Consider the following 27,500-nt stretch of genomic DNA (forward strand, 5'->3'; position numbering starts at 1 on the left):
CAGGGGTTCTCAACATTTTTGGCTGGGTGGGGACCCCGGAAATGCTCCCCATCCAAAACGAGCGACAAAACAAGTTATGTTTATGTAACCAATTTGTTGAGGCCCACTCATTACATCATACAGCCTTCGTACAGTAGAGTAGATGGCTGTGTGTCATTCTGTTGAGATGGAGATCTTTTTGGTGCATTTCCAACTACCAGTCCCTGTGTCGTATATTAGCACAATGTTGCTGTTAAATAGTCTATAAAACCGCATTTCACTTCAATAATGTTGATAAAACCGTATCGGAATCAACAGTGCAGAGCAAACGTTTGGACCTCGTGCGCTCTGTGTGTGTGTGTGTGCGCGCAGAGTTATTTAATGAAAATCAAGATCCTGTCTCGCTTCCTGTGTGTGTGGTGTGCACGCAGTCGCAGAGAGAGAGCGAGAGCGAGAGCGAGAGCGAGAGCGAGAGCGAGAGCGAGAGCGAGAGCGAGAGCGAGAGCGAGAGCGAGAGGGAGAGGGAGAGGGAGAGGGAGAGGGAGAGGGAGAGGGAGAGGGAGAGGGAGAGCGAGAGCGAGAGGGAGAGGGAGAGGGAGAGGGAGAGGGAGAGGGAGAGGGAGAGGGAGAGGGAGAGGGAGAGGGAGAGGGAGAGGGAGAGGGAGAGGGAGAGGGAGAGGGAGAGCGAGAGCGAGAGGGAGAGGGAGAGGGAGAGGGAGAGGGAGAGGGAGAGGGAGAGGGAGAGGGAGAGGGAGAGCGAGAGCGAGAGGGAGAGGGAGAGGGAGAGCGAGAGGGAGAGGGAGAGGGAGAGGGAGAGGGAGAGGGAGAGCGAGAGGGAGAGGGAGAGGGAGAGGGAGAGGGAGAGCGAGAGGGAGAGGGAGAGGGAGAGGGAGAGCGAGAGCGAGAGGGAGAGGGAGAGGGAGAGGGAGAGCGAGAGGGAGAGGGAGAGGGAGAGGGAGAGAGATGCGCCCTGTGTGGGTCTCGCGCTTGTATCACGGTATCCTGCACGTGCGTGAGATGTCAAAATTAATTGGAATAAAAAACAAATGTAGCCCATTATGTATCGGGTCTGGATCTCATCTGGGTGAACTCTTGCATGAGTGTGTGATCCCTGGTCGGCGATCAATCGTTTAGTGTGAAAGCCACAACGATATAATGACAGCCGATTAAAAAAAAAAAAAGACTCCTCCAGTGTGAAATACATAACGATCTGATGACTCGCCGACAACTTTAAAACTCCTACAGTGTGTAGGGGCCATTAGTAACACTGCTTGCTACTGATTGGCCGTTGTAAGGATGTTTCGGTAGACTAAGTGAGGACTGTATTTGCACTTTACCCTCAGGAGCTGCCAGACAGCAAACTAGCACTGTGGGAACCAACACACGGGCACCGGTCACGAGGCGTCCGCCATTAAAGGTGTAGTGAAATTTACACACTTTTATATGGGCATACCTAACAATGGATGCCAAAACAAAACTTATTTTTGTGTGTTTTTATTTTTTTAATTACTTCCTGAAAACGAAAACGTGCTGCGTGATGACGTGTCGAGGCCCACATAAAAAAGCCAATAAAAATGGAGCGCGCCAGTTTGATTCCCATGCTTCATTGTCCTCCAACGCAGCTGGTTTTGATTAAAGAATGACTCCGATTTTAATCTCATTCAAGATGACATCCAGACATCCATAGGTTGTGTATAGGTTAGAAATAAATTCCCCTGGCTTTGCCCCCGCACGTCTCTCTGTCACTTTGTTTACGAACGTGAGAGGAAGTCACGGACGTAAAAAAAACCATAGCCTGGAGGGATGCGACGCTCTGATTGGTTCAGAAACCGCAGAGCCTGCAGCGTTTCAAGCTGAAACTTCAAAATAAAATGCCCAGCACCATTTCCGTTTCACTACACCTTTAATTCATTTAGGGCAGGAACCCCTTTTGGTGTTAGCATTATGTTATGCTTTAGCTATTGAAAAATAGCAGACCTACAAGCTCATAGCGCGCCACCGAGTGGCGCGCTACGAGCTTGTAGGTCTGCTATTTTTGAAAAATCGAAGAACCACTGACATTCAGAAAACTGTCAGGATGTAGAAGATGTAGAAGGATGTAGAATCTGATCTCAGGTCAGAATGGGTTAACATACACTGTATATGGGATGTGCTCAAGAAAGACGCAGGAGCACAAAGCACATGTACGGAGAACCGACTGGAAGCAACGACGGAGGGCCCGTCTGAGGACCACCTTGTGACTATGTTTAGGGTACCAGTAGGGGCAAAGGTGGCGCTGTTGTGCCAGAAACAGAGAGAGAGAGAGAGAGAGATAGTGTTGCACTGTTGCCTGCTAATTACAGAGAGAGAGAGAGAGAGAGAGAGAGAGAGGGGGAGAGGGGAGTTGCACCACTCAGTTCACACGGGTGTGATTTTTATTTGTATATTATATTTTTCACTGGATTTGCACAGCAATTTGTGATTTGCGCTCGTTTCGCTGTGATTTCTCGGTCCTTGGCCTACTGCACATTAAACTGGAAGTCCTTGAAATTGAAAAAGGTTCAGAATCACAGAGCTAACGTATGAGGTCATTAAATACTATGCTATCAAACGCCTCTCAGTCAAGGCCCATCTGCCATTATACATTCAGGGATAGGCAGGTGGCTACATTAACCCATATACTGCCCCCTGCTGGACGCAGAGCCAACTGCGGCAGACTGCCGAGGCCATTTCAATGCAGCACACACTGGACTGACGTCCTGTCTGGAGCATCCATCTTTAATGCTACATTAATCAATGCTATAGCGAGCTAAAATGAAGCCATCCTTGCTCTAGAAAGCGCCTAATGTTTCCATCTAAAACACCGGATAATCAGCAAAAGACCACCGAACATCGCGCATTTTATCCAAACCACGGAGAGCTCCGTAGAGATTTCGAGTTATTCCGCTTTTTAGTCAGCCTGTATAATGGGAGGCGGACGGTTGCGCAATCCGGTCTAGGATCGCTAAAGAAGGAAAGGCCAAGCCAAAATAATAATAATTAAAAAAAAAGAAATCAGCGATCCGGTTTGATATCAATAATAAAGCTTATCAGACGGAACATTACGGCAGAAGCAGTTAATGGTTGGATTCCTTCTGACGGAACGTTCCGCCACGAGCAGTTAAACTGTTAAGACTGAGAACTGCTCTTACCCCCATGTAAAGTCAAACTAGTTTATCATGGTGGGCTATTAGCCTGCTCTCTCTCTCTCTCTCTCTCTCTCTCTCTCAGAGTACAGTACATACAGTAGGGAGCTGGTAAGTGGCCATCAATCACCACTGACAGACTGGCTGCTGTGAGAGTGCACGGCAGCCACTGATGATAAGCCTTTTAAAGCAGTGGTTCACAATCCTTTCAGGTCGAGACTCCAGACCAAAAACAGAGATCAGACGTCGTTTGCCCAAACAGGACCCAAAGCAGTATAGACTGGAACTCTCACCTATATGCTTTCTATGGCATAGGGCAGGCAGCTCCCGGCAGGATCTGCCGGAAGAATCTATAGGCGCAGCTGCTGGACATGAGACTATAATTAACACCCTGAGCGCACAGGACAAAGTTCTCTGCACTTTCAATTAGTAACGCCCAGCGCTCAAGACGGAGATTGATCAAAAGGACGGAGATTATTGCTATAAAAACCGATCGCATCGCTCCACAGGCTGGGAGCGTCTGTTGCGCCACATTCGATGTTGCGCAACAGTGGGACGTCATCGAAAATGTTCCCCCCCTGTTTAGCCGACGAGACCGAAAATCTTAAAACGTTAATAACTCTTGATCTAAATCATTCCGTCCAATTCGAATACATATTCTTTCAGAGCGAACGTTTTTAACTCAAATCTTTGCTTCTGTGGGGCTCCCTGGAACAACATATTTTCAGATGGGGGGGTCGGCGGCCAAATACAGATAATTCTGGGGGACTGACATACTGTAGAAACATGAGGTTTTTCAGAAAACTGTCAGGATTTAGAAGCCTTTTTTTTTTAGAATCGTCCTCAGGTCTAAAATACATTAAATATCCACGGGAGCATGATCCAGTATATGCAGACAATCCTTCCGTCTTCCCAATGATTTCATTGTCAATGATCACTGTACCAAAAAGTACCCTTTGTCCCCATAAAAAGGTGTAAATACTCCCTCAAAGAGTAACGTATAGGTATGTGGAAATGGTACAGTATATCCTGACCGTCGCGGTGTTGTTGGTGGAGGAAGTTGTGTGTGTAATAATTCTAGATGAAAACGTTTTATATTGTTGTAGCTTTCAGAGTAATGCACCACCAAGCACACCGAGACAAATTTAATGTGCAATCTTTACCACGCCACGTTTGTGCTAAGTGGCAGGAAAATAACAAGGAGAGTGATGGAGAGGAGTGACGAAGAAAAAGTGTCAAGAAATATATGGAGAGAGAGAGAGAGAGAGAGAAGAAGGGGAGCTCGGCGGGGAGTTAACCCATTTAGACCTGACGACGATTCTACAAATGTCTTCTAAATCATGACAGTTTTCTGAAAAACCCTATGTTTCTATGTCAGTGGTTGGGCAAGGACCCCCAAAAATATACGTAATTGGCCACCGACCCCCATCGGAAAAGATGTTGTTCCAGGAACCCCTCAGAAGCAAAGATTTGAGTTAAAAATGTTCGCTCTGAAAGGATATATATATATATTCAAAGATTTGAGGCACATTTTAACGATTTTTCAAAAAATAGCAGACCTACAAGCTCGTAGCGCGCCACTCGGTGGCGCGCTACGAGCTTGTAGATCTGCTATTTTTCAATAGCTAAATTATAACATAATGTTTAAAACACCAAAAGGGGTTCCCGCCCAAAATGGGTTAATACAGTCTGTTGAAATGAGAGAAACTGTGAACACAGAAAGAGAGTAGAGAGAGAGATCAAATATGGAGAAACTGATGAAGAGAGAAGATCAAATACCAACACAAGACGGTGGCATGGAGATTGAACGTGAATATATCGGGGGGGGAAAGTAAAGTCACGGAGAAAGAAGTATAGCAGAGAAACGGAGGGAATGAGAGAGAGAGAGAGACAGAGATAAGAGACAGAAAGAGACGGAGCAGCACAGTGGGACACTAGCGTGGGTGGACGGTGGAGGCGAGGGGCCAGCACTTCATCACACAGCCTGGTTGTTAAGCCATTCTGGGCCGGGAACCCCTTTGTGTTTTTTAAATTGTTATACTTTAGCTATTGAAAAATAGCAGATCTACAAGCTCGTAGCGCGGCACTCGGTGCCGCGCTACGAGCTTGTAGATCTGCTATTTTTGAAAAATCGTGAAAATGTGCCGCGAATCTTTGAATATATATATTCTTTCAGAGCGAACGTTTTTTGAACTCAAATCTTTGCTTCTGGGGGGAGGGGGTGGGGAGTCCCTGCAACAACATGGGGGCGGCGGTGGCTCAGGGGTAGAGTGTCTGGATGGTAACCGTAAGGTTTCCAGTTCAAACCCGGGCTCCCCCAGAGTTACTGTAGAAGTGTCCTTGAGCAAGACACTGAACCCCTAATTGCTCCTGATGTGCTGGTTGGTGCCTTGCATGGTTTCCGCTGCCATCAGTGTATGAATGGGTGAATGTAATGCACAATCTCTGTAAAGCGCCTTGGATAAAGGCGCTATATAAAATTTATATATAATTTACCATTTAATGGTAAATTTACCATTTACCATTTACCAACATATTTTCAGAGGGGGGTCGGCGGCCAATTACATATATTTTTGGGGGTCCTTGACATGAAAATGTTTGAGAACGACACATAGGGGTATTTCAGAAAACTGTCAAGGATTTAGAAGGCATTTGTAGAATCGTCCTCAGGTCTAAATGGGTTAAGAGTAATAATACAGTGTCTATAGGTGACTCTCTCTCTCACCACCGAGGGCTTCCCAGCACAGCCGGAGGGCCAAACGCATTCATCTCACTAAGAGCTGAGACTGCATGCTGAACGGGACTCCTCATAAAGAGGTCCTCCTAATGACTACATGATCACAGCATCCAGGGGGGGGGGGCTGAGTGGGCGCCGAAAAACACCTCGGACGGGATTCTCCTCGTTTCTTTTTGAGGTGTGGTGACCGCACGCACGCACGCACGCACGCACACACGCACGCACGCACGCACGCACGCACGCACGCACGCACGCACGCAGTAAACTTTTCTCCCCTCTGGTTGTTTTGCATAATTCCTATAACCCATTTAGGCCCGACGTCGAAATAAAAAAAAACAACGTTCGCTCTGAAAGAATATATATTTTTGCCGCATTTTTACGTTTTTTCAAAAATAGCAGACCTGGTGGCGCGCTATGAGCTTGTAGATCTGCTATTTTTCAATAGCTAAAGTATAACATAATGCTTAGTTAAAACACCAAAAGGGGTTCCCGCCCAGAATGGGATAAAGTACATGCGTAAACATTAGTTAGTTTACACCGACTAAAATAAGCCCATTCCCTAGTCTCCACGCTGAAGGGCATTCAGAGCCATTTTTCATAATAGGAGGTACATTTATTTCTAGACGAAGAAGAATCTGTCCTGGAGGGATTTATAGTCTCAAATAGCTGTAGGCTGACCAGACGTCCCGAAAATATTCAGGACAGTCCTGAATTACGCACTCTAATGTCCCTGAATCGTATACCAGTTTGACACGAAACGTGTCACACGAAACGAAAGGTTTTGATTATATTATTGGTTATACATACCCTCATAAAGGCCTTCATAGTAGCTTACTGTACGTCGACTTGTGGCTGGGTTTATTGCCATGTCAAATAAATAGTGTAGTGAATAATGATAAACAACAGAACTACTCACTATCGCTACGATGTTGCTGAATTAAAAACAAATATGGAGGGGACATTTAATCCACTTCCAACATGCACAAAAATATCAGCCAATTGGCTGCAATTATTGTCTGCCATTATTGTCTGCAAATACTAGCAGACAATAATAGCAAGTATAATTCATTATACTATTATTATAACTGCTATAACTGTAATTCCTGTCCTTGTCTCTTCTTCACCCACCAACACGGTCAGGGCAGATGGCCGCCCCACCCACCCTGGTTGGTTCTGGTTCTGCTCGCTCGGGGTGGGGGGGTGGCGTGGGGTGGGGGTTAACCCATTTTGACCTGAGATCAGATTCTAAAAATGTCTTCTACATCCTGACAGTTTTCTGAAAAAGCTATGTTTCTATGTCAGTCGTTCATCGATTTTTCAAAAATAGCAGACCTAGATCTGCTATTTTTCAATAAATAGCCATAACATAATGCTAACACCAAAAGGGGTTCCCGCCCAAAATGGGTTAAAATCAGATGACTGTTATGTGTGTTATTTGTATACTGTATGTGTGCCACTAATGCGATTTGGTGGCGGTATACTATGATTGATAAAATTGAATTGTGTCCCTATTTTGGGTACATTTTCAATAAATCACTCTTCATGTGACCACCGCGCTCTGACTGTAGGTGCGCTATACCCGTTCATCAAAATAACGGATCAAAATATGTATTGCATTTTTGAACAGGGACAAACGTTTCGGCTATCCAGCGTTGATCAGTGGTACATTTTAAACAAAATGTGGACACATGTTTTGTGGACACTGCATTTTGTGCAAAAAAAGAAAAAAAATCACACCCATGTGAACTGAGTGGTGTAAGGTCTTATATAGACTGATCAGCTGTGGTCTGACGTAATGTCTGACGTAATGAAATCACACCCGTGTGAACTGGGTGACCATAGCAACCATGCTAATTTTTTGGTACGAACAGACAGACAGACACGTAAACTAACAAAGCCAGTTGTAGGAGTGGTTTACACCACTCAAAAAATCAGTTGGGAAAAGATTTTTTTTTTATATAAATAAGAGCTAGGATGTTCTAGAGGCACCACTATACCTTGAGTGACAGGCCATTTCAACAGGCTGTGTTCTCCGTTATATATATGCAGGTATTTAACCCATTTTGGACTGAGGTCGATAAAAAAAAAGGCTTCTAAATCCTAAAAAAATTCTGAAAAACCCATGTTTCTATCTTCTATCTCAAAATATGTAGTTCCAGGGACCCCCCCCAGAACAAAAGCAAATGTTTTAGTTAAAAATGTTCGCTCTGAAAGAATATATATTCAAAGATTTGCGCCACATTTTTAACAATTTCTCAAAAATAGCAGACCTACAAGCTCGCGCTATGAGCTTGTTTTTATTGTATTGCTGTATTGTTGTATTGTGCTTTCTGCTTTGGCAATGTAAACGTATGTTTTCTCATGCCAATGAAGCCCTTTGAATTGAATTGACTTGGCTTGTAGATCTGCTATTTTTCAATAGCTAAATTATAACATAATGCTTTAAAACACCAAAGGGGGGTTCCCGCCCAAAATGGGTTAAACCACAGTGATTATGGAGGAGAGAGTCGACTCGTCACCCTCCGCTCCATCTCTCTCTCCATCCGCTCTCCCTCTTTTCCTGTCCATCTCTCTCTCCGTCCGTATCTCCCCCTCAAGCACTTAGACTGGAGGTGTTATTGTATTAACCCATTTTGACCCGAGCAAAGATTCGAGTTGAAAAACGTTCGCTCTGAAAGAACAGAGATTTACGCCACATTTTCACATTTTTTTCAAAAAATAGCAGACCTACAAGCTCGTAGCGCGGCACTCGGTGCCGCGCTACGAGCTTGGTGATCTGCTATTTTTCAATAGCTAAAAGTATAACATAATGCTTTAAAACACCAAAAAGGGGGGTTCCCCCGTCCAGAATGGGTTAAATCCGCGAGACTGAGGACTTCCCTCCCCGGGGTGGTACTAATGTACAGAACAGACTGTACAGAATGGAGATGGGAACACAGAGAGAGAGAGAGAGAGGGAGGGAGGGAGGGAGGGAGGGGAGGAGGAATGGATGGATAGATGGAGGGATGGAGGGCAGACAGCCATTACTATAATCATTTTACCTCACATGAAAAAGGTGGCTTAGAGAGGGAGAGCGGGAGAGAGAGAGAGAGAGAGAGAGAGAGAGAGAATTACTAAATCTAAAGCATATTATTTCTCGAACTTCATTGCTTTCTCTATCTCTGTTGCACTCAGCAATTGGAGCAGTGTTGAATTCGTCGACTAAAACTAAGACGAAAAAATGTTCCGTCGACTACCTTTTTTTCCACTGAGGAAAACTACATGGAAACTAAATGAAAACTAAGCTATGATGACTAAAACCAAGGCTAAATATACTGAGTTATAGCGCCACCATGAGGGCCGAGTTGAAAATGTTCCAGTGGAATTTATTCCTCTGCCTAGTGGGAATGTGCGTGCACAATTTCACGGAAATCACACAATGTGTTCATGATTTGCGGCATTTTGTTTGAAACTGAGAACTCCTGAGCGAACTTTGGAAGCCAACCAGGATGGAGTCTGAAAGATCTGAAAGACCCGTGTACCGATTTGCGTGATGTTTGGACAAAATCTGTAGGTGTACTGTCCAAAAAAATTGCGCGGCCTCCTGGTGGCGCTATAAGAGGCCAATGTGAAAACATTAGGGCAGAGGTGTGGCTGCGATCAAGCCAACGGTGCCAGATATTAGCTGTCCACGGACGGACTGACGGGCGGACACACACACACACAGACACAGACACACACAGACACACACACACACACACACACACACACACACACACACACACACACACACACACACACACACACACACACACACACACACACACACACACACACACACACACACACACACACACACACACACACACACACACACACACACACAGGACGGACGGACGGACGGACGGACGGAGTGGAAAACATACTCTCTCCCCATGCCTTCGGCCTGGTGGAGACAATGATGAAAGTACAAAGATAGCGATCATGATAACAAAGTGATCCATCCTTCCACCCTGAAGAAATATAGCATTCTGTGTTAGCATGTTGAACACGAGTGACGTATTTGAACCTGGAAAATTGGAATGGATTTTTATTTGGAACGTCTTTGTTGTCTCCACCAGGCCGAAGGCATGGGGAGAGAGTATGTTTTGCACTCCGTCCGTGTGTGTGTGTGTGTGTGTGTGTGCGTCCGTCCGTCCGTCCTTCCTTCCTTCCGTCCGTCTGTTACCAGCTAATCTCCGGCACCGTTGGCCCGATCCATGCCAAACTTTGCACACACACTCCCTGGATGCCAACGACGAACCTCTGCCCAAAATATTCCTCAACGGCCTGTTATAGCGGCACCATGAGGCAGATTTAGGCAAAACACATTTCTGTAGATTACTCGTACACATTTTATCCATACATCACACAATTCGGTATACACTATCTCCATAGTCATGTGATCAACACGGATCTGCACCATTTCCCATCTTCCTTCCTGATTGGCTAAGATTCGCTTCCAAAGCTCACATGATTGGTCCGTTTCGAACAAAATGCCACAAATCACAAACACAGTGTGCAATTTCCGTGAAATTATACACGCACATTTCCACTAGGCTGAGGACGACATGACACAATTTATTTTCCAAACCAGCCTCATGGTGGCGCTATAACAGGGCAATTCCTGTTTTTACCTATAACTGCATCGTTCTGTGTACAACTTTGTATGCGCACTCCCTAGAGGCATGGAAAAACATTTTCCCTGCATCCCTCCACATCTGCCGGTTATAGCGCCACCATGAGGCCGATTTCTGCAAAACACATTGTTTATATTAGTCGCACAGATTTCATCCAAATCTCATGCAAATCGATATACATGATCTCTGTAGTCATGTGATCAAGACGAGTCTTTTTGATTTCTCAGATTCTACACTGATTGGCTAAGATTGCCTTCCAAAGTCTTCAGGAGTGGCCCGTTTTGTACAAAATGCTGCACATGTCCTGCTCATCCAGAATTCTATCCTCAGAGATGCTATGAGTGATCTGACTCTGCATTTCATCAACACAATGAAGAAAATTGTTGCAAAAAACAAACAAACATGTTTATATCACTCCTAAACATTTTGCCAAACATCACATCTCCTATCCTCCTGGTGGAGACCTGTGCCCAGAAGGGCACTTTTTCTAGTTTAAATTGTTTATCTCTCAAAGTGATCCCGACCATACATATATCATCATTCATCGCCCACTGCTGTTGTGATTATACTGTAGTTCTGATCGTGTAGTTTGAGCTTCTCAAACATTGCCTGTGTTACCGGCTGTTGTTGATTCACACGGAGAGCCACTGTTTCCGTTATAGGCAATGTGTCTGTGTTGCACTCTATATGTGTTTCCCCCCCTGTGCATCGTTACTTTTACTCTATATGTGTTCCCTCCCCCCCTGTGCATAGTTTGTTTTACTATTTTATATTTGTTTAAGGAGTGTATGTATAGCACGCCGGTTCCATGCTGTCGTTTCGTTTTAAATGTGCTCTATAAATAAAGTGTGGACTCCCACATCCACTTCAGTCACAATCAGTTTTAGTTTGGGTGTGGTCAGTATAGCGTCAGCCCTGAAAAGTTCCCTCATATTAATTGACAAATATAGATGACACATGACACATGACAGAGAGGTCAAGACTTGGACCATAGCAAGTTGAAAGGTTTTGGTGTAGAAATCTCTCACCAATAATTACTGAGGGACAGACAGACAGACAGACAGACAGACAGACAGACACAATTCATTCTGCATGTTTTCCTCCATAATAATAAGACAACAGTCAAGGGGAAGAGTATATGGGGAGGGAGAGGGAGACAGTGATGGGAGGAGGTAAGGACCGAGAGGCAAATAGCAGCCTAATGCAATCACATTGTTCTGGCAAATTAGCCCGGCGCTATAACCATACCGTAGCTAGAGAGATGATGTCAGACGTCATTACTCACCGCTTAATACTATAAGGTAGAGAAGAATGGGGTGGGGTGGAGGGGGGGGATTTATTGTGTGTGTGTGTGTGTGTGTGTGTGTGTGTGTGTGTGTGTGTGTGTGTGTGTGTGTGTGTGTGTGTGTGTGTGTGTGTGTGTGTGTGTGTGTGTGTGAGTGTGTGTGTGTGTGTGTGTGCGAAGTCGTGTAAACAAGCCAATGGCAGACGACTGCACTTACTGTATATGAATAATGACTTGGTAGGCAGTGGCACGAGAGAGCACACACATACACATCCACCCTATATAAACACCCACACACACACACATGTATACACTACAGTACACTCATACCATTACATACAGGTATATATATGTATATAGTTGAAAATGCCCTCAAGTCTCGCATGCACGCACGCTGTAGTGTAGTAATGCAGGGGTTCTCAACCCGTGGGTCGCGACCCCTCGGGGGGGGGTCACCAAATTATTTTGGGGGGTCCCCAAATCATTTTTTTTGTTTCGTTTTGTTTTGCAACTGAATGGCTGGAAAAAGGAAATGAAGAGTTTACTTATAGTACACATATTACATGCATACACCTTCCCTAATGATTATATCTGGTTTCAGTATTTATTTATTTATTTTGGAATAACGTGTTCCTTCCACGCGCTATACGTCCAACCAGGGAAACTCCCCCCCTGTCAGGTGTAAAAGGAGCGACTTGGACACTCAGGCATGAAGGAAGTTCAAGTCCGTTGCTCTCCCCATGTCCCCCATATATGGGGACTAGGTTGGCGGAGGGCGTGTAGAGCCCAGGATCACATTAGATAATTGACGCAGGGGTGAAAAAGGGTTACAAAATCGTGGGATAAAAATGTATTAAAAAAAAAAAAAAGCACACATATGAAGATACACAAAATATTGAAGTAAAGCACTCATTACTGTGGGATCTTTGTGCATGTCTCTGTTCTACAGGAGTTAACCCATTTTGGGCGGGAACCCCTTTTGGTGTTTCAAACATTATGTTGTAATTTAGCTATTGAAAAATAGCAGATCTACAAGCTCGAGCTTGTAGGTCTGCTATTTTTTGGAGCAGCTGCAGAGGCTGGAAGTGGAGTTGAGCAGAGGTAAACCAGAAACAAAGAGAAGCTACAAAATAATCTTCTGGAACTGACAAGAGTATACATACACATGCTGCGTATCACACGCAACTTCATTCAGCCAAGCACAGAGGTTAGCATCTTGGCAATCTGGGAACCCATTTGTTTTTGCCCACTGGGGGCAACACGTCCTTTGTTGTGTAGAGACAGGAACTCGTTTTGGCTCGTCCCCTTTCTTAGCGTCGACTACCTTTTTCAACTGACGGAAACTAAATGGAAACTAAATAGAAACTAAGCTATGATGACTAAAACTAAGACTAAATATACTGACAATTTCGTCAACAAATAAAAACTAGACTCAAATGTGAGGAAGGGACTAGTGGACAAGAAATCCAGTATAAGTCATTTTACACTTGGTTGCATGCTGAAAATAGCAGATCTACATCGGCTATTTTCAGCAAGTGAAAAAAACTGTCATTACGACGGCATCAAGGCCCGCCAAAATACATTTTGTTCGACTAAATCAACTGTAGATTTAGTCGACTAAAACTAAACCAACACTAAACCATTCCAGGTGACTAAAAGGTGACTAAAACTAAATGAAAACTATTCAAGAGACTACGACTAAAACTAAAATCAAAATGTGCTGCCAAAAACAACACTGCCAGGTGCTACAGTACATGTTTGAGAGATTAGCATTTTAGCAACATACAGTAGTTGGATCTATTACAGAGGTCGAGTATACAGACTTATGGAGTATAGAGCCATCTACCCGTGTCCCTGTTATGCCCATATAGAGATTCATTTCATTCATTCATTCAAACCATTATTTATTCTCGAAAGACCTTGAGGTTTCCCTCAAAGTCTCGTCGATTTTTCTTAAAGTGATTTGTCGCTTATGTCAAATGTTTTTAATAATAATAATACAACAAAGTACAGTCTGGCCTTACAGAACAACAACGCTGAACCCATTTTGACCTGAGATCAGATTCTAAAAATGTCTTCTAAATCCTGACAGTCTTCTGAAAAAGTTATGTTTCTATGTCAGTCGTTCTTCGATTTTTCAAAAATAGCAGACCTACAAGCTCGTAGCGCGCCACTCGGTGGCGCGCTATGAGCTTGTAGATCTGCTATTTTTCAATAGCTAAAGCATAACATAATGCTAACACCAAAAGGGGTTCCCGCCCAAAATGGATATAACATATATATTTTTTGTAATACATATTTGAAGTTTCTCAGAAGGTCAGGATTCCCGACTCAGGAATTGGCAGGTGTTTTTTAGAATCTGCCTCAGTCCTAAATGTACCGTAATGTAACGCATTGTTGAAATTAAATATATTTTTGGTAGGCTAAGCCTTTTCCCAGTTCAATCTAAAGATTCCCGCTGCCGACTGCAAAAAAAATCAAGATAATCTGAGCAACGTAGAGAAGCTAAAACTAACTTGACTTTTCTCAGCAGGAGGAACTCTAGATATAGAGAGTATGCGCATGCTTAAAGTGAATGGCACATAGAGTGGCAAATCGAGTGGCAAAGCAACAGGCAAAGTGAGTTTAACATCGTTTAATGTTGTTTAATGCAATCAGATAAGACTTTTCTGTGTGGATGTAGGGGCTGTCAAGGCCAGAAAGTAGTTTTTTGCCACTCAGTAGGCGTTCCTGCATAACTTCCTGGTTTGATGATGATGTCACGCGCATACCCTCTATTGTTGAACTGGGAAAAACAATACAATCAAACAATCATGTTATATATATATATATATATATTTTTTTTTTCTAATGATTTTTTAAAAAAAATAGCTTTTCCGCCTTTATTGATACTTGAAGATGGACAGGAAAGAGGGAGGTAGAGAAGGGGAGAGACACGCAGCAAATATCGCGAGCGGGACTCAAACACGCGGCGCGCCACCAGGCCAGAGCCTACAGTATGCGCCTGAACCGCTAGGCCAGCGGGCGCCCTGGATTTGTTTTTTTGTTTTTTTTGGGGGGGGGGGGGCATTTCACAATAGAGCCATGCAATCCTCTGAGCTCCCCACAATGTGTGCCGGATTTTCATGAAGTGACCGGACACATACAGACCTCCCCAGCCCACCCCACCCAACATTCCCTCACCTTGGCCCACCTTGGCCCACCGCCACCTTGCCCCCAAAGTTGATATGGTCTTGGTCCATCATGGTCAGGATGTCCGTGACCAAGCCGGTGCCAATGGTCGTGTTGCCGTCGCGCAGAGTAAACCGCTGACCCCTCTCGAGAATCATCGGGTGGCGGAGTGTCAGACTCAACGAAGTGTCCTCCCCAGGCATCACCATCTGCTTATCGGCTGGCAGGGTCACACTAGCCGTCATGTCCCAGGTTAGAGAGAACATAACGGGCATGAAATTGCTGACGAATGGCCTATGTCTGCCCCCTTCTTCCTTACTCAGAATATAAACCTGTGCCTGGACCTTCTGGTGTGGCGTGGACGATCCTGGTTTGCTCATCACCATGCCTCTCCTCACGTCCTCTCGCTTCAGACCTCGGACCAGAATGCCCACATTGTCTCCTGCCTCCGCCCGATCCAGAGACTTATGGAACATCTCAAGGCCTGTGACCACAGACTTGAAAGCCAGATTATGCCCCATGAACTCACAATCGTCTCCCTTCTTGATAACTCCCCTCTGCAACGTTCCGGTAACAACAGTGCCCCTGCCTGGGATCGTGTGGACCCCTTCGATGGGCAGCAGGAAAGGCTTTTCCAGTTCTCTCTCGGGCAGAGGAACATAGTTATCCATGACCTCCAGCAGATTCAGTATGGCATTCGCTCCGATTTCAGGCCGTCTGTTCTCCAGCGCGCAGAGGGCGGAGCCGACGACGACCGGCGTCTTCTCGCCGTCGTAGCCGAACTCGGTGAGCAGCTCGCGGATCTCCAGCTCCACGAGCTCCAGCATCTCCTCGTCGTCCACGGCGTCGGCCTTGTTGATGAACACCACGACGTGCTCCACGCCGATCTGCCGCGCCAGCAGCAGGTGCTCGCGAGTCTGTGGCATCGGGCCGTCGGTGGCCGCCACTACCAAGACGCAGCTGTCCATCTGCGCCGTGCCCGTGATCATGTTCTTGACGTAGTCCGCGTGTCCAGGACAGTCCGTGTGAGCATAGTGCCTAGTGTCTGTGGCGTACTCCACGTGAGAGGCGTTGATGGTGATCCCTCTGAGTTTCTCCTCGGGGGCGTTGTCGATGTCCTCGTACCTCTTAAAGCTCGCTCCACCGTCTCCCGCCAACACTTTGGTGATGGCTGCGGTCAGGGTGGTCTTGCCGTGATCGACGTGCCCAATTGTTCCAGTGTTTACGTGGGTTTTTTCTCGAGTGTACGTCTTCTTAGCCGCTGCGGCAAATGTCCGCCGAATCGGGGGCACAGCGCACGGTTTGAAGGAACTGCAGCGCAGGAGGCTTGGCGAGGAAATCTTGAAAGCGGGGCAACATCCACGCAACCACAAAAGCCCTGCCATTTTGAACTCCTCGAGAGATCTCAGTATCTGTTAAGTCTTTGTCTGCCAATATATACGCATGTAAGTATATGCACGTATATGGGCTTGCCCCCTTTTGAGCTGGATGATTTATTTGAGCCTGCTGCCATGATGGTGCCATGACTCAAGTTAGACAACTCCATATATATGTACATATATTAGACTCCATATTTGGGTGTAGCATCATTGGTACCTCCTTATGGTTATGGCTGATTCACAACCATATAAGGAGTCAGAGGTCTGCCGACCAGACTGCTGTCTGTCAAAAAAGTTTCATTAACCCATTTTGGGCGGGAACCCCTTTTGGTGTTTTAAACATTGTTATCATTTAGCTATTGAAAAATAGCAGATCTACAAGCTCATAGCACGTCACCGAGTGGCGCGCTACGAGCTTGTAGGTCTGCTATTTTTGAAAAATCGTGAAAATATTTATTTCAGAAAACTGGAGGATTTAGAAGATTTTTTTTTTAAATGTTGAGGTCAGGCCTAAATGGGTTAATAGTTGTCATTTCCCCATCTGTCTTGCAGCGTGAGCCCTTACAAGTGAGCCCTTACAAGTGAGCCCTTACAAGTGAGCCCTTACAAGTGAGGCCTTACAAGTGAGCCCTTACAAGTGAGCCCTTACAAGTGAGCCCTTACAAGTGAGCCCTTACAAGTGAGCCCTTACAAGTGAGCCCTTACAAGTGCAGTACGAAGAGTTTCCCTTCTTAGAAAAGGACACAATGATGGACTACAACAGCATGCAGAGGCTTGGAGCCAAACTGGGGTGAGGGACTATATCCTACTATCATTGTAGACGTGTGTCTGTCATATCTGTCACCCCGCTTTGACCAGTTCCCTTTTTTCAATTTAACATTGAACACTGTTTATTAGCGTTTTTTCGCCAATTCTGTTGGACTCCGAGTGCAGTTTCCGCGGTCACTGCACATGCATGGCCAGGGTCACCCGGAAGAGAAACAGGCCACCGTTAGCCAATAAGCGAATCATTTTTGCACTCATCTGTTTGCAGTCAATCGCGGGAACGTCCGTACTCGATTGCTTCGCTAGCCAACTCGCGTTAATATTTCCGTCATTTGCGTGCCACGTTCTTCCCAAACAAATAATTAATAACCATGCTAAATGACTATAAACAACAGCTCTGCTGCGGCTGATTACGTTCGGTTACACCATTGGTTTCCTATTGAATTCAGTTGACGACACACTTCATGTACCATTTGCGATCTCATCACGGGTGTGAGTCTCACTCAGCGGAATATCAACTGTATCATCGCCCATAGTCAAACGGTTGCATATTGATCGTTCGGCCTAGTGCCATTACTGAACGGTAAAAAGAAAGCAGCTTTACGTTAGATTTTAATGTTGGAAAACACCCGCGATTAAAGCGATAATCAAATTCGTTGGCAACACATTTAATTATCGACTTTTATCGATTTAATCGATTCGTTGTTGCAGCCTTCACGCACGCACGCACACGCCTTTCAATTGAAAATACAGTCCATGTACAAACACAGTATAGAAAAACTGTTTAGTTATTAGGGCCGCTAGCCCCTCCCATGTCCAGCTTTGAGGGTCAGTGTAAACACAAACATTGTTTTGCTACCGTTTCCTAAAAGACTAGTTTTGAGGGATTGTAATTGGCCAGAATGAGATGACGTGTGATGACGTACGATGATAAGATAAGAGATAAGAGAATAGGATTTTTTGTTTGTTTGTGACAACACATTGAGGGTTAGAGAACACACTCCATATTTGGGCATACTGTAGTTGCATTGGGAACTCAACTCTTATATGGTTTGGATTGAGACATAGTGACATAAGTGACGTCGGAGGTCCGCTGACCATTCCTCAAATCTGCCAATTTAAATACAGGATACAAAGATTATTAGACTGAACCGTCTCTGAAAAGTAACGGTTTTGGACACAGCGCTAGCCACAATATACATTGATTATACTGTATAGTGTACATGTACAGTGCTCTAGCACACGCACAGTATGTGTGACGGCTCATTAGCGATGCTCTACACCCCCCCCCTGCTGTGACATGCTGATGGATAAACTCCAGTCTATACTGTAAGTCTAGTCATGACATGTCAAGGCGGCGCGTGTCGTCAATGTATGTGACCGTATATGACTGCATCAAATTTCACGAAGCTCTCAACGCTTTTGAACAGACGTAGATTTGCGAGCGTGTTGCTACGTTCAAACGTGCACGCCAGTGACCGTTCCCCGTCTATAGCCGCGGCAAGGCGCTCACAGATACGATCCGTGTCCAACGAGAGACTCCGCACCGAAGACAACATGCCCGTCAACAAGACGATCGGCACCCACAACGGAACGTTTCACTGCGATGAGGCCTTGGCGTGTTGGTTCCTGCGTCAGCTGCCCGAGTACGAGGACGCTGAAATAATCCGCACCAGAGACCCGGCCCAGCTGGCCAAGTGTGACATAGTGGTGGACGTGGGAGGAGAGTTCGACCCGCAGAGGCATCGCTACGACCATCACCAGAGGACGTTCGCGGAGAGCTTCCACAGCCTACGTCCGGGGAAACGCTGGGTGACCAAGCTGAGCTCAGCGGGTCTCGTCTACGTGCACTTCGGCCGGCGGCTGCTCGCCCGGCTGACCCGGCTGAAGGAGGACGACGGGCGCCTCGACGTGCTCCACGACAAGCTCTACGAGAACTTCGTGGAGGAGGTGGACGCCACTGACAACGGCATCTCGCAGTACGACGGAGGAGAGGCCCGCTTCGCCGTCTCCACCGCGCTGAGCTCGCGCGTCGGCCACCTGAACCCACGCTGGAACAGCGAGGGCCAGGACACAGAGGAGGGCTTCGGGAAGGCCATGGCGCTGGTCGGGGAGGAGTTCCTGGACCGCGTGGACTTCTACCAGAACTGCTGGCTGCCGGCCCGCGCCGTGGTGGAGGCGGCGGTGAGGGAGAGGCACCGGGTGGATCCCGGCGGGGAGGTGGTGGCGTTCTCCCAGGGAGGCTGCCCGTGGAGGGAGCACCTGTTCGCCCTGGAGAAGGAGCTCGACGTGGAGACCCCCGTCAAGTTCGTCCTCTACCCGGACCAGAACGGGCGAGGGTGGAGGGTCCAGTGCGTGCCCGCCGGGCCCAACAGCGCCTTCCAGAACAGGCTGCCCCTGCCCGAGGAATGGCGCGGCGTGCGGGACGGCGAGCTGTCCGAGCTCAGCGGGATCGAAGGCTGCGTCTTCGTCCACGCCGGGGGCTTCATCGGTGGGAACGGCACGCGGGAGGGAGCCCTGGAGATGGCCCGGAGGACCCTGCGAGCCGCGGCGGCCCGGCCCCCTGCCGACGGATAGCGGCTGACCAAACTGCACCCACCGGTCAGCACACGGTGGAAATGTCCCTACTTAAAGAGTGCCGTGATTTTTTTCCACCCTAAAACATGATCATCAGGTCTTATTGTTATATAAGGAGGTATAATTTTTTTCAAAAAAGTGTACAGTATTTGTTAAAATGTCCCTTTATGTGGTCAGGCCCACCAGTTCATTAAGTACGCCTGGTTTGCCTGGTGGGTGGTGATGGGTGGTGATCCACCTGAACTGAAGCCGCACCCACAGCTGTAGTTGTATGATAAAGGGGGAGGGGTTAGGGGAGGGGCTGATAGTGTGATGCACTATATTAGTTTATTTCATTGGCCCGTTTGACTGCCAAGGGTTCAGCCTCCAGGAAGAAACCCTAAATACAAAGTTAATACACCACTGAACGAACGTCTTGCGTGTTCAGTTCCACAGATGGATGGATTATGTTGTTACCTCCTGGGCACGGTGAAACTAGTAATAACTCGCCCTCCAACCATCGGCACACTAATGTCAGCCAGCACTGCAGCGAGCACTAATGTCGAGCATGTCCAAATTTGCGCCATCTTTTTTCAAAAATAGCAGACCTACAAGCTCGTAGCGCGGCACTCGGTGCCGCGCTATGAGCCTGTAGATCTACTATTTTTAAATAGTACCCCAGGTTTTCTCGGAATAACTGAGGCCCCATCGGAATGATTGGATGCCTAGAAAATGCCACTGGGTATTAGATATATACAGTATGGTTGAACGCTGCCTAGGACTGTGGTTCCCCAAACTTTGTCATGTCAAGGACCCCCAAATTGACACTAATCAGCCCCGTGGACCCCCCCATTTGAAAATATATGCCAGAGACTAAATACAAAGTTAATACACCACTGCACATCCACTGCACATACAAACGACTCCAGGGTGTCTAATGAAGTACTGTCACCTCATAGACACATGAAAAACTGGAAAAATACAAAAAATGTGGCACTCCATCTTTAAGTGTAAGCATCGGTGGCGCAATTTTAGAGGTGCTCTGTTATATCCAAGTAAAAGTCCGTAATTCAAAAATCTATACACCCGAGTACACAAAGGTATTGGTATCAAAATGTACTTGAAGTACCAAAAGTGAAAGTGCTCATTATGCAGCATGTCCCATTTTCACACAAGTTTTCAAATCAAAGTGGGTTAATGTGTGTTTTGTTATGATGGTCAAAATATACAAACCAACCACCGTACACGGGATTGACAAACTAGTATCAAATTAGTATCAACCCCTAAAAAGCAAACAATTCTTGTTTTAAGTAACATCTTACATCTAGCTGTTCTCGTTTCTGATTATATTTCCTTATTTATTTATCCTTTTGGCATACTACGTTTATTTTCATTGATCGTCTATTTTCGGAATTTTGTATATCTCACTTGCAAATGGTATATAGTATATTACTTAACTTCCAAGGTTACAAGTAAACTGATGTAGTGGGTTTGTGGTGGGTTGAGACCTTAGAGTATAGACGGCACCCGATTCCTCCTCCCATCCACTTGCATTAAGTTGCTCTAAAGCGCATGAGGCGATTTCACTCCTCCTTCCGGGTAGGAACAGAGTGCATTCTAGGATGGATTGGGCCCAAACACATGAACTCGCTGGGCCGCTGACTATCGTTGCACGCGTTCACGTGCGTTCACGTATGAAACAGCGTTCACGTGTCATCATGTACGTGCACAATGATAGTCAACGGACCAGCGCGTTCATGTGTTTGGGCCAGCGCTGCAATACCAAATTCGGCCACTATGTCCATTTCGCCTCAGGGTTTCCTCCGGGTGCCGTCTCTATTAATATATACTCTAAGGTTGAGACGGGGGAAGAGCCTTTGTGTATGTCCTTATTGTTGTGTACTGTACTGTATGTTGTGCCTTAAGGACTCCCTTGAAAACGAGTTGCTGCAACTCAAGGGACTTTCAACTTCAGGGAAATTTCAAAATAAAAAAACCATAAAATACAAAGAAAATACACACACACACACACACACACACACACACACACACACACACACACACACACACACACACACACACACACACACACACACACACACACACACACACACACACACACACACACACACACACACACACACACACACACACACACACACACACACACACACACACACACACACACACACACAACTTCATTAACCAACAGTATTATACTCAACAGTGCAACCAACCCAAAATGAAATAATGTTCCTTTGTTTTCCCCACAGTCAACAACACAGTTCTATCGTCACTTCAAGAGGTCATGAAGCAACGTTCAAACGTTTCATACAGTTCCAAAGGACGTCACTGGACGTGCAATACACACACACACACCGTCAACACGGTGTAAATGAATGGCCCGTTCACTTGACCCCGTGTGTCAAGTGTCAACCCTCCGTAAATTATAGAAAAAAATAGTCACATCACAGCGTGTCAAAGTCGGCACGTAGCACCGCGTTAGCCTCACACGCAGCGTCTGACAGGGGGCAGCTCAGTGGCGTGCACAGAGAGACACTAGGGGGTGCTAGAGCACCACCTGCCCTTGCCCTCTGGACATTAATTATGCCCCAAAATCTATGAATCTCACACTATTAAGGCAACCGGCCGGTTCCACGCGCTGCACACAAGGTGCCCCCTTTTTTCACTTGAGCTCCCGCCCCTCTAAATGTCTGTGCACGCCCACTGGGGCAGCTTCTACGCGCTCCGGTCTGTTCCTTTGATTCATTCACAAACTTCTGTCAGAGCGTGGGAATTCACCACTATAATTTACGGAGGGTTGACACTTGACACATGGGGTCAAGTGAACGGGCCATTCATTTACACCGTGTTACACGGTGTGTGTGTGTGTGTGTGTGTGTGTGTGTGTGTTGCACGTCCAGTGACGTCCTTTGGAACTGGATGAAACATTTGAACGTTGCTTCATGACCTCTTGAAGTGACGATAGAACTGTGTTGTTGACTGTGGGAAAACAAAGGATGAAAGGAACATACATTTTTCTTTGAGCGGTGCAACCACTCCTATAGACAGCTATGTGTGTGTGTCCCTGGGTCTGTCCCTGGGTCCCTGTGTCCGAGCACGAAAATGCCCGAGCACGAAAATAGCGTTATAGCCTTTGTTCACCACCAATAAGTGTCACTGTTGCACAGCCTAACACACAGACACACACAGGCCAGGGAGGAGGGCTTGTACAGTACAGTACAGTACAGTACAGTACAGTACAGTACAGTACAGTACAGTACAGTACAGTACAGTACAGTACAGTACAGTACAGTACAGTACAACGAGGCACCACTCACTTCAGACGAGTCTGATTCTTTACTTGAGTACTTTCCAATTCCCAGTACCTTCTTGAAAACTTCAGTTATACTTTGTATATTTTGACAAACACACATTAACCCACTTTGATTTGAAAACTTGTGAAAATGGGACATGCTGCATTTTGATACCAATACCTTTGCGTACTCAGGTGTATAGATTTTTGAATTACGGACTTTTACTTGGATATAACAGAGCACCTCTAAAATTGCGCCATCGATGCTTACACTTAAAGATGGAGTGCCACATTTTTTGTATTTTTCCAGTTTTTCATGTGTCTATGACGTGACAGTACTTCATTAGACACCCTGGAGTCGTTTGTATGTGCAATGGTGTATTAACTTTGTATTTAGGGTCTAGGGGTGGGTGGGGGGGGGGGGTTAGTGTCAATTTGGGGGTCCTTGACATGAAAACGTTTGGGGAACCACAGTCCTAGGCAGCGTTCATAATTCATATATCTAATACCCACAGTGGCATTTTCTAGGAATCCAATCATTCCGATGGGGCCTCAGTTATTCAGAGAAAACCTGGGGTACTATTGAAAAATAGCAGATCTACAAGCTCATAGCGCGGCACCGAGTGCCGCGCTACGAGCTTGTAGGTCTGCTATTTTTGAAAAAATATGGCGCAAATTTGGACATGCTCGACATTAGTGCTCGCTGCAGTGCTGGCTGGCATTAGTGTGCCGATGGTTGGAGGGCGAGTTATTACTAGTTTCACCGTGCCCAGGAGGTAACAACATAATCCATCCATCTGTGGAACTGAACACGCAAGGCGTTCGTTCACCCACTTTACACTTAGATTAAAATTAGATGACACAAAATTACGTGTCGGATCTGGTCCAGAGAGAGAGAGAGAACGAGAGAGAGAGAGAGAGGGGTTGTTCTCTCTGTTCGTCAACACACACTACACGTGCATGCTTCCTATACGAATGTTACACCTGATCTCACTCCTACCTGAATTCTATCGTTGTATCGCTCCAGGCACTGGAACAACTCCAGCCTGTGTAAAATGACGCATCTTCTTATGTAGGCTGGTGGAGGAGGGGGTTATTAGATTTTTTTTGGATAATAGGATACAGATTTCTATTTTATACTTTGAATTTTTTTTCATAAAATGTTCAATGTGACACATTGTAAGCTTTTTTAAGATTTGTTTTTGGACTTTTATACCTTTTATTTATCGGACATTAGAGTGATAGGAGGAAATCGTCGGGATCGGGATTCGAACCCATGACACGCCGTCAGGGTATTTTAGCTATTTTTTGAGACATTTGGAAAAAATAAATGAAATTACAAATTGATATTATCGTCACAATACGATTTGTGGTTTTGTCCATATGGTTCAGTCCTATAGCTTGTTTGCTGGCATTCCTCGTATTTGTTGTTACCACCTCCCAACAGATCACGGCGAAGAAGCGGACATTGGCTATAAGTGGGGCACGGTGGCACAGTCGGTAGTGCGGTCGCCTCACAGCTAGAAGGTCCTGGGTTCGATTCCCGCTAGGGACTCTGTGGGCCCTGGGGGCGTGTTGCCTCCTCCGCGTCATCAGTGCCCATACCCGAGGTGGGGGTTGGCGAAAGGGCCTTTCTGTGTGGAGTTTGCATGTTCTCCCCGTGTCCCCCTAGGGTAGGTACCCTCACATGTTCTCCCCGTGTCCCCCTAGGGTAGGTACCCTCACATGTTCTCCCCGTGTCCCCTAGGGTAGGTAGTACCCTCACATGTTCTCCCCGTGTCCCCTAGGGTAGGTAGTACCCTCACATGTTCTCCCCGGCCGTGTCCCCTAGGGTAGGTACCCTCACACGTTCTCCCCGTGTCCCCTAGGGTAGGTAGTGCCCTCACATGTTCTCCCCGTGTCCACTAGGGTAGGTAGTACCATCACATGTTCTCCCCGTGTCCCCTAGGGTAGGTAGTACCCTCACATGTTCTCCCCATGTCCCCTAGGGTAGGTACCCTCACATGTTCTCCCCGTGTCCCCTAGGGTAGGTACCCTCACATGTTCTCCCCGTGTCCCCCTAGGGTAGGTACCCTCACATGTTCTCCCCGTGTCCCCTAGGGTAGGTACCCTCACATGTACTCCCCGTGTCCCCTAGGGTAGGTATACCCTCACATGTTCTCCCCGTGTCCCCTAGGGTATAGGTAGCCTCACAAAAAACATGCAGTAATCCTGGTCTCTAAACTGCCTCCCCCTGGCCAGCTGGGGCGCCTGACGGAGGGGAAAGGAACTGGTCGGAATAACATGTTCCTTCCACGCGCTACGCCCGACCCGGGGAAACTCTCCCCCTGTCAGGTGAAAAGAAGGAGCTTTGGACTCCTCATGCATAGAAGGAAGCATTAAGTCAGTCCGCTGCCCCCCCCTGAGGAAGTGCAGCGCCCAGGATCACATTAGATTAGATAATTGACACTGGGTGGAAAAAATGGGCTGCAAAATCGTGGGAATAATTTTTTTTTAGGAAGAAGAAAAAGACACCTGGCTATAATAAGTAAAGACGGGTATAGCACGAGCACATCTGCAGCAGCCTGTTGCACATGTTCCGTTGACTGACAGACCGCACGCGGCGCTCCGTTAACGTTTGTGCACAGCGTCGCATCGCGACACGTGTTATTTCAATACCACTTGTCACACGGTCCCATTGTTAATGCATTCTGGACGGGGGAACCCCTTTTCGTGTACGTTTTAAGCATTATGTTATACTTTAGCTTTACTTTAAATAGCAGACCTACAAGCTCGTAGCGCGGCACCGAGTGCCGCGCTACGAGCTTGTAGGTCTGCTATTTTTTTGAATTATTTCAGAGCGAAAAATTTTAACTCAAATCTTTTGCTCCTGGAACAACGTATTTTCAGATGGGGGGGGGGGGGGTCGGTGGGCAAATTACATATAATTCTGGGGGTCCTTGACATGGAAATGTTTGAGAACCACCGACATAGAAACATAGGGGTTTATCAGAAAAACAGTCAGGATTTAGAAGACATCTTGTAGAATCGTCCTCAGGTCTAAATGGGTTAAGCCATTCTGTACGGGAACCCCTTTTGGTGTTTTAACTATTGAAAAATAGCAGACCTACAAGCTCGTAGCGCGCCACCGAGTGGCGCGCTACGAGCTTGTAGGTCTGCTATTTTTTGAAAAAAATCGTGAAAACGCGGCACAAATCGACGTCAGGTCTAAATGGGTTAAGGCTCAGCCCGCCTGTCAGCCCCTCTTGTCTGCTCACAGCGAGGCCTCCCTCCCTCCCTCTCCCTCCCTCTCCCTCCCTCCCTCCCTCTCTCTCTCTCAGAGAGAGGGAGAGAACTGTCAACGCAGAACAGGAGAGGAGAGAATAAAAGACAGACGGAGGCACGGGGGAGGGAGGGAGAGAGAGAGAGAGAGAGAGAGAGAGAGAGAGATGTTTCTATTCAGAGAGGCTGACTGGAGAATAAAAGATGAGAAATAGCAGAGCGAGAAACAAAGTCATAAGTGTGGCTGGGAAGCAAGGGGATGTGTGTGTGCCTACGTGCAACGTGCGTGAGACAGTGTGTGGGTGGGTGAAAGAGAGAGAGAGAGAGGTAGAGAAGGTGTCTCTGTCAGTCCTGACTGCTTTGGACACTCAGCACACACACACACACACACACACACACACACACACACACACACACACACACACACACACACCCCCCGCTTGGAGTATGCATGCATGATTCCATCCAAAAACTATTTCCATGTCCGCTCATGTATCTATATTAGGTATGTACGGTGTGTGTGTATGTGTATCTGCATGTGTACAATATGTGTATGTGTACAGTATGTGTATGTGCATGTGCGTGCATCAATCGGTATCTATCTATCAATCGGTATCTATCTATCTATCTATCAATCAATCTATCGAGACACAGAGATAATAGTTTTGAATGTAAAATATACAATATGATGTCTAACATAAATATACACAGAAATTTATTTGAAAATGTTGCGAAACCTGGAGGGTACATTTCACAAACCATGTTGGCCACACAAATGGTAAATGGTGCATTTATATAGCGCCTTTATCCAAGGCGCTTTACATAGATTGTGCATTACATTCACCCATTCATACACCAATTGCAGCGGAAGCCATGCAAGGTACCAACCAGCAAATCGGGAGCAATTTAGGGTTCAGTGTCTTGCCCAAGGACACTTCGACATGTAGACAGGAGGAGCCGGGATTCGAACCGCTGACCCATGGATCATTGGACGACCTGCTCTACCTCCTGAGCCACAGCTCAGGAGGTAGAGCGGCCCTGGGCATTCGTTGCTGTGGCCCGAGGTTATCCATCATTTGTCTCATAATGATATTCTCTACTGCAGGGGTTCTCAACCCATGGGTCGCGACCCCTCGGGGTGGTCGCCAAATTAGTTTGGGGGGTCCCCAAATTATTTAAAAAAAAAAAGTTTTATTTTTTTCACGATTTTTCAAAAATAGCAGACCTAC

At 46.4% G+C, this 27,500-nt stretch overlaps 3 protein-coding genes across 3 annotated transcripts in view; 1 reads left to right on the forward strand and 2 right to left on the reverse strand.

Moving 5' to 3' along the window:
* LOC306938662 (elongation factor Tu, mitochondrial-like) overlaps window positions 1-16,379 on the reverse strand; it is a gene marked incomplete at both ends in the record, with an annotated part of 67,724 nt that extends 51,345 nt beyond the window's left edge. Inside the window, one exon of the mRNA XM_079522929.1 lies at window positions 15,007-16,379. Within this exon, the coding sequence (XP_079379055.1) occupies window positions 15,007-16,379 (1,373 nt within the window). The remainder of the gene's footprint in view (window positions 1-15,006) is intronic.
* The window catches only part of atxn1a (ataxin 1a), a 212,764-nt gene that overhangs the window by 113,876 nt on the left and 71,388 nt on the right, over window positions 1-27,500 (reverse strand). The gene's annotated exons all lie outside the window — the stretch shown is intronic.
* LOC306938663 (MYG1 exonuclease-like) lies at window positions 17,120-19,715 on the forward strand (the record flags this gene model as incomplete). The annotated part of the gene is made up of 2 exons (XM_079522930.1): window positions 17,120-17,163; window positions 18,614-19,715. 2 exons carry the CDS (start codon window positions 17,120-17,122, stop codon window positions 19,713-19,715), a joined length of 1,146 nt encoding a protein of 381 aa, XP_079379056.1.

Source organism: Electrona antarctica (assembly GCF_951216825.1).
Source record: "Electrona antarctica genome assembly, chromosome: 15".
In the NCBI taxonomy this organism is placed as follows: Eukaryota; Metazoa; Chordata; class Actinopteri; order Myctophiformes; family Myctophidae; genus Electrona; species Electrona antarctica.